Raw genomic sequence first — 8,216 nt, 5'->3', positions numbered from 1 at the left:
ATTAATTAATTGTAATATTTTTCATAATGCCATATAGATTAATATAAATGATATTTTTTTAATAATTGATTGAGTCTTAATAATTTATAATTAACATTAATATTAATCCTCGATTTTGTACTGAGACTGCTTTTATCGCACCTGCATTCAATTAAGCTAAAATATGATTATTTTTTAAATGTATTTAGACAAAATCAATCAATTATATAAAAAGCATTTGGAGAGATCATTACCACATTAATTAATTGTAATATTTTTCATAATGTCATATAGATTAATATAAATGATATTTTTTTAATAATTGATTGAGTTTTAATAATTTATAATTAACATTAATATTAATCCTCGATTTTGTACTGAGACTGCTTTTATCGCACCTGCATTCAATTAAGCTAAAATATGATTATTTTTTAAATGTATTTAGACAAAATCAACCAATTATATAAAAAACATTGGAGATGCGGGGTATCGATCCCCTTACCTCTCGCATGCTAAGCGAGCGCTCTACCATCTGAGCTACATCCCCTTTTGAAATATTAAAATTTTAATTTTAAATAAAATAAAACAAACTTAACTGCGACAACAATTTATATCCTACTAAATTAAATTGTACAAGTTCATGCATAACATAATAAATAGCATGCGTTGAAAGAAATATTTAGTAGTTAACTGATGGAGGTAGTTTCTCCCTATATCCATCCTGCTATTTTTCTTGAGGCACAATAATTTCTTTTGCCAGCCAAATCCTAATCAGATCTGCAATTTCACAAAAATTATCATTCTTAATTATTAGCGATGGCTTCAAGCTTTGAATGGTGGTTGCTAGAACCAAACGCACGTGCAATTTTTGAATAATTCTCAAGAGCTCTCTATTGTGGATTGTGTTGATCACATCGATCGGCGTTCATCATGTTTGCAATCTTTCTAGAGCTTTTGTTACCATAAACCTTGCTGCTTGGTATTCCAGAATCCAGACTAGAAGATGATGCCGGTCATTTATTTTATACAAACAAACACACACATATATATAGATATAAAAATGGGGATTTAATACATGAGATAGATAACAGACCCACGCGCGGAAGAAGACCTCTCGCTCGCTCATTATTTGAGTTATATAGTGATGCATTATATATTTCTCATGATTATGGGCAGAAGGTGACACTATAGTTAGTGCCCCGGCAGGAGAAAGTGCTCCTTGCGTCATCCTTCAGGTAGCTCCCCTTACAGATTAGTTCTTTTGAAAAAGAAAGTGATTACAGGAAATTAGGGTTTTAAAAGCATATAAGTGCGTACTTTTGCTTAGGAGAGTCATTGCATTTTATAGGACCAGATCTCTCTAACACGTTCTCCCCATACTTCTCGTTTCTCGCTGCCTTGGTCATATTCCTCCAAATAAATGTCTATTATATATAACCCATTTATGTCGGAAGTAATAGCTGTGTTTCCGCCTTTCCCGCGATAACAATTGCATTATTCATTATCCTTCAGGAACAACATAATGCTTTGTTGCTCCGGCCGATCCTTGATAGTTTAAGAGAGCCTGAAATCGTACGTCGAGAGTCGACAGTCAGAAGTACTAGCTGGGAGTCGGGCATCAAGCGTAATCGGGAGTCGATAGTTAGGAGACGGGAGTAGCTGGGAGTTGGCAGTCGGTAGTCAGGAGTCAGGAGTAGCTAGGAGTTGGCAGTCAGGGTTAGGCAAGGGAATCCTAGATTTGGATTAAGCAAGTTAGAGTTGGACAATCGATTAGGGCAATCGAGTGCCCCTAAGTTAATCGATTATCAATCAATTAGGGCTTAATTCGCGAGAGCACAGAAAGTGTCGGAATCGATTGGGCAACCAATTCCAACATCTCTAATCGATTGGTTCAATTAATTAGGTAGTATTGAATTGATTGGGAAGAAAGCTCAATCAATTAGGAGTTTCATGAAGGAAATTCGCGAGAACAAAGGCTGAATCGATTAACACAATAGATTAAGCCATTGCCAATCGATTGAGCAACAGTTTGTCACGAAGACGTGGAATCAATTCTAGCATCCCTAATCGATTAGGACAATCGATTAAGGGCTAGTTCACGAAAACACAGAGACTTGGGGAATCAATTGACCAATCGATTCAGCCCAAGCCAATCGATTGGGAAAAGCATAAAAGAGTCCTTGCGTGGTTTGGACGACTGGATTTGATCTGATATGACGTGACAAACGATTAGAAGTAAAGTCAATCAATCAGAGCCATAAATAGCACGATATAAAGAATTTCGTGAAAATTCAAATCACTTCTTCTTCTCCGCTATTCTTCACTGATTTTTAGATGATTCAGAGTGAAGTACTGCTACATTTCCGAATCAACAAGAGGCCGTCTAGAGCAACAAGAGATCAAGAGCAAGGTTCCTCGTTATTGTATTAACTTTCTTATTATTGTTGTATCTTTGTTATATCTCTCGTGTTGAGATTGTATGAAGCTTTTCCACCTCTTGGAAGGAGGTTGTCATAGTGTATCTCTGAGTGAGGAGAGTGGACCTATGGATTAGTCACCACAAAGAGGTAGACAAGCTCGACTCAAGGTATAGGCCATTAAGGCTTATGGCTAGGGCCCCAATTTTATTGGGGTCCATTGATTAATTAATTGAAGACATTGAAAACAAATTAAATTGACATAATTAATATTAATTAATTATAAATATCTTGCTAATTCATTAATTACACCTTATCAATTAATTCATTATCGATTTCACTTCCTATTTATCCCTTACCCTTATCTTTATTTACTCATTAATTGTGTACCATGATTTTATATGAGATTCTATTTGCCTTAAATATAATTCATTTTTTAATTGACATATTTATTTTTTTATTATTACTATGATTCTCAATTTTTTTCTTGTCAATATTTCTTAAAAATCCTAATCGTTCTCTCATCAGTGCATTGTGTCCTTTTCTTCTCTCATCAGTGATTCTATATGTTTTTCCTTTCTGGCCAATGATACTCTTAGAAAACATCATTTTCTTTAATGTTTCTTCCTCGCTCTTTATTTTTCTTCCTCAATAATAATAATGAATTAGAGATTTTTTTATACATAAAATATAAAGTAAAATACTTTAATAAAAATAAGTTTTTCAAAATTAAAATTAATAAAGTCTTATTTGTATTTAACACTAAAAAAATTAAATAATTTAATAATTTTATTAATAAAAATAAAATTATTATCAAAATACAAGCCATATAATTTTTTAAAAAAATAATATTCATTTTTTAATTTTTTTTTAAAACTTATCATTTCTAATCCCAAATCTAAATGAAAAGTGTTAAGAAAAATTTAAAAATATATTAAAGAATTTTATTTTTAAATTTTTTACCTAGAATCTAAAGGAATCTTGAGACGGTAGTCTGGAGATAAATACCAAGTAAACTAAAAGGTATTAACATTATTTCAAATTTTCACTATAAATCTTTATCGATGAAGATGAAGCGATTGAAATTAATCACGCCTTCTTAGCTTCCAAAGTGTCTTAAAACTATCACTTAAATAGTTTTAAATATATTTTTAAAATTTAATATAAAAATTATTATCATGTATATTTCAAATGGATCAAATTAATATTAGTGTGAGTAATCATGTTTGAATAATCCATTAAATAGACTTAAATATATACATGTTCAATTTATAACTCATACATTCTGAATTGTTAGTGAATAACATTTATCAATAATATCTACAAATAAAATTTATAAATTATATTTTTAAATTAATGATACTTAAGCTAAATAAATAAACTATTACGATAAATAAATAATCATATGTTATTAAACTTATTAACTAATTAAATAAGTGATTCTGTTTGAAAATTATGAAGAAAGCTAGTTGGGATATGATTTCTCTATTGATCATGTCCTGTTATCAATGGTATTATCTTCTAAAGAGATATTATGAGATATGAGAGGAGCCTCACTATTTGGCCGAGCGAGGTAGTCGCTCGGCCGAGACTCCCCACCCGATCAATCTCAGCTGTGCTATTTTTTGTTGTAGTTTGGTTCAGTTGATTATCTCTAACCCAACTAAACATGAGCTTTGGTTGACCTGGTACTCGCTTGATCAGTTGTGCATTATTTGATGTTCTTTTTATATGACCCATCCAAATGAACAATTTGCTCCGTTGAATCTACTGGCTAATCGGACCCTTCAAACTTGATCGAAAGCTGAAGTCGAACTCTGTTGGGCCCACTTTTGATGAGTTCATAGGTTCCTAAGTATTTCGTCATCTTAATATTGACCTCGGCGTTTACTGTTATATCTGTCCTTAACCCATATTTGTTGACCCCTTTATCACTACATCAGTAAGTATGAATTAAGAATTTGATAATATTTAAATCAATTAAGTTCCAGTCACACTTAAATCAAATTTATAATAATCTATTTCGACAATTTAGGTTGGTTCGTCAAACAAGTTTGTAAGGGGCCAAGCTTATCTTCGCTTTGACTCATTTACAATGTCCATTTGATCTCTTAGTTAAAAAATTACTTGCCGAACTGACAATCTAGAAGGAGAACGTGAAGAGGAAGAAAATAATTCACTCATTCTAATTTCTAAATGTTCTTCGTCCCAAAACGAAACGAAGAGAGTAACTTATAACAATCGAATAGTCTCATAGTCTCTCTCTAAGTGGTAAGAATTTTATTCCTTAAAAAATTATTCTCTGAAAATTTAATCCCTATGAAAATTTATTATTCAAATATCAACTCGGCTATAACGATGATACTCTTGATTATTTGGGTAATTACATGGATTCCTGAACGAGATCAGAATTGAATCAAGAGGCCAATTGGTCAAGAAAGGCTCGCATGGATGCCACGCCCTACTGTTGCCTAACTCATTCCCGGGACAAATATAATATAATATAATATAATATAATTTCTACGAGAGATAATTACTATTCTTCCTGCTGATAGGATTGCCGCATCATATGTAGATCATCCTCCTTACAATTTTCTTCTGATTTTGTTATCTTAATGGCATGCAAAAAATTTATTTTTTGAGATTTCTACGCATTATGCTCATGAATATGATGACCTCACCCCGAATAATAATTAAGAATCTAGTCTCAGATTTGTTTTAATGGACTATTATCTAAAAATTTTAGACTAATAAATCATTTAGAGGGTGTTTGGCTAAATTTATTAAAAATAGTTTATAAACCCGTACAGCTTATAAGTTGTTAGGTTTTATTTTAAAAATAAATTGTTAAAGTGTTTGGGTGAACTTATTACAATCAACTTAAAGATATTGATGTGTTTGGTATTATAAGATCTTTTTATTAATAAATTTACCAAAAAGGGTATAATATTATTAATAGAGGGTTTTGAGATTTTTATTAATAGAGGGTTTTGGACGAATTTCTGCACCGGGGGAGAGAAAATTAGAAAGAGGCGTTGGCGGAGAAGATGACACAACGTTGGAAGAAAAGTCGACGGAGATAAAAAAAATATTATGCTTATAAAAATTTATGGAGGATAAAATTGGGATTTATGAAATTATATAAGGATATTTTAGAGAAACAAATTATTAAAATAATTTTTTTTAAAAAAAAATAGGGTATTCCATACTTTTTTAAAAACAGCTTATAGGCTCCAAACCAACTTATTTTGACACCTTATAAGCTGTTTGAAAAAAAATTATCAAATAAATTTAAAGAATTTATAAGTTTCAAAACAATTTATAAATTATTTTAGAGAGCTTATAAGCTCAGTCAAACACCCTTTTATTATGTGTATTTTTTATTTATCTAATAGTATGTTTGGTGGAAAAACTTAAGAATTAATCGGCATAAGTAATTAAATATCGACTTAAAGAAAAATACGATGACCTCAATGAGAATGTTTCGTATACGGGAAGTCTAGTGTTATGAACAATGGTTTTTGACTTTTTAATTTCTAGACTAAATTAAATTAATAAGTTAGTTAGATACTTGAACAACAATATATCATATATCATTAATAAGTGATCTAAGTACTGCCATCAAGGCAATCATCGTTAAACGAAGGTTATCACAATCATCATTAAACGAAGGTGTTTGTTTTCATTCAATTTATTGATTCAACCCGACGAACACCACCGTGTATATATATATAGATAATAAGTGAGCAGTAGTAAACAAAGGGCAACAACACATTAATATATCCTTGAGTTGTCATATCTATGACAATCTAATAATTATTTATTAATTGAATTTAGCCCACTATATTTTATTCTACATGACTATTGTGGTAAAAAATAAATACATTCATCCCAACGATTCCCGTCAACCCGTCCCAAAACCTTATTCTACATGACTATGGACTATAGAAACGTGTCGAATAGATCCTTGAAAATCTTATTGTCTTATAGTAATTATATATATACGATATCTCATGCTTCAGGTCGATCAAGGGCAGAAGGTGACCCTGTAGTTGGTGCCGCCGGGGCAGGTGAACGTGCTGGTCGCGTCGTCCTGCGGGTAGCTGTAGGCGTCCGGGCACCGCGTCTTAAAGAACTCTGACAATTCCGTGGGCCCACACGGTCCATTGGTGCAGCAGTACCGCTGCGTCCCGAACACGGTGCAGGGGTTGTTGCAGCCCCCCGGCGCCCTCAGCTGCGCCGGGCACTCCCCCACGATGTTGGCGGCGCACCGGATCCCGCGGCACCCGCCGCTGGTGGGGCTGAAGTCTAACCCCACGTTGTACCCGTCCACGTTGGAGATGTCGAAGAAGTCGAGGTTCTGGAACTGGTTGAGGGCGAACTCGGCGAGGGTGTTGGGCGCCCGGCCGTAGCCCTGGCACTGCAGCACCCCGCCGCAGTCTCCTGTCTGGCAGCTGCCTCGGCCATTGCCGTCGAAGGAACATCCGGTGCGGGCCCAGATGCGGCCGCCGGTGGCGCCGGCGTTGATGTTGATGGTCCAGGACTGGCCGGAGTTGAGCCGGTTACCGCCGCCTGCGCGGGGGCCGGTGGTGGCCCATGCGGCCCAGACGGTGAAGGAGCATCTGTTGACGATCTGGAAGGTGGCGGCGTTAATGGAGAGAGGGAGGAGGAAGAGGAAGAAACAGAGCGCAGCGTTGGTTGATGTAGCCATGGTTTAAGCTTGTGGGGATTCATGGGGGAAGCAGAGAATTTATAGAGATGGTAGAGGCAATCAATCTCATTACTTATTAATCAAGTAATATGGATAATTTAAGAAATATATATATATAGTAGAAAAAATTAATACGAAAGGACTTTCACACAAAAATGTTACAGATTACAAGCCTTAGTCGAGAAATTAGAATTGCATGCATGGATTGCCGACAATTAAAATGCTTAATTAAATGTGTAAATAGAAAATTCAAAGGCGTATGAACTTGAAACTTGATTTACTAATGGATTGCAATGTCTGATTATTTGTTGAAAGCCCTCTAGTTCTGACAATTGTTGATGTTTTATATCTTTGAAGAGGATGTGGAAGTGAATGGATGCCTAACTTCTTTGACATTTACGTAAATACTTTTTTTAGTTATACAATAAAAGAATTTCCTCTCTTTTATTTTACTTTCGATATTTAATTTCCATGTTCTTTCTTTTTGTTCTCTCTCTCTATAAAATAAAAGTAAACGCAGCATAATCCTTATCCACTAAAAGTGTTCATGAGCCACATAATATTGACCTTTCAGCGAAGACTAGCTATTTTTGAAACCTGACTACAAAGAGTTTAAAGATGTAAGTATATATAAATTAAAAACTACTCATTAATATAACACATAGATTAAAGTCAACCTAGCTTGTACTTAAAGCAACCATATCATTTTAAGATCAAATAGAAACGTTTAGTGTAGAAAGTTTCAGCTAACCAATTATAAATAATGATTAATTATATGTTAAAAATACACGTAGCTTTTGGTTTTTTGAATATAAAAAATATCATGATTCATTTGTATTGTTATATTATTTTAAAATTACAATTAAATATATAATTTTTTGCAATCTTCTAGCTATATATTATGAAACTTTACAATTGAAAAACTATACAAAGTTTAGCTGCGTTTAGTGCTAGTTCTAATCAGTGAAATTATATAATGAGGTAAATATACTTACTAGATTATACTAATACTTCAAAAGACTATAATGATTTAGGCATATTAGATTGGCGAAAAAATTGTATTAATGTGGCCAATCTTCACATTAAGGAGGCGAAGCGCTCGGTCAGTA

The 8,216-nt window shown here is 33.5% G+C and overlaps 1 protein-coding gene and 1 non-coding gene across 2 annotated transcripts; both read right to left on the bottom strand.

The window, feature by feature from the left end:
- Positions 1-453: 453 nt before the first annotated feature.
- On the bottom strand, positions 454-526 carry TRNAA-AGC. Its single transcript has one exon. It is a non-coding gene; the product is annotated as a tRNA-Ala (tRNA).
- Positions 527-6,176: 5,650 nt separating this feature from the next.
- On the bottom strand, positions 6,177-7,127 carry LOC121998522 (protein P21-like). Its single transcript, XM_042553478.1, has one exon. The coding sequence runs from the start codon at positions 7,105-7,107 to the stop codon at positions 6,424-6,426; it is 684 nt and encodes a 227-aa protein (XP_042409412.1). The 5' UTR covers positions 7,108-7,127; the 3' UTR covers positions 6,177-6,423.
- Between the last annotated feature and the right edge of the window lie 1,089 nt (positions 7,128-8,216).

This window comes from Zingiber officinale, chromosome 1A, assembly GCF_018446385.1.
Source record: "Zingiber officinale cultivar Zhangliang chromosome 1A, Zo_v1.1, whole genome shotgun sequence".
Classification (NCBI taxonomy): domain Eukaryota; kingdom Viridiplantae; phylum Streptophyta; class Magnoliopsida; order Zingiberales; family Zingiberaceae; genus Zingiber; species Zingiber officinale.
Note: the sequence above shows the minus strand (reverse complement) of the source record. Positions and strands in the feature narration are given on the sequence as shown.

What these genes read in the sequence shown, in the direction of transcription:
- LOC121998522 (XM_042553478.1), bottom strand. Translation starts at nt 7,107, where the DNA reads ATGGCTACATCAACCAACGCTGCGCTCTGTTTCTTCCTCTTCCTCCTC.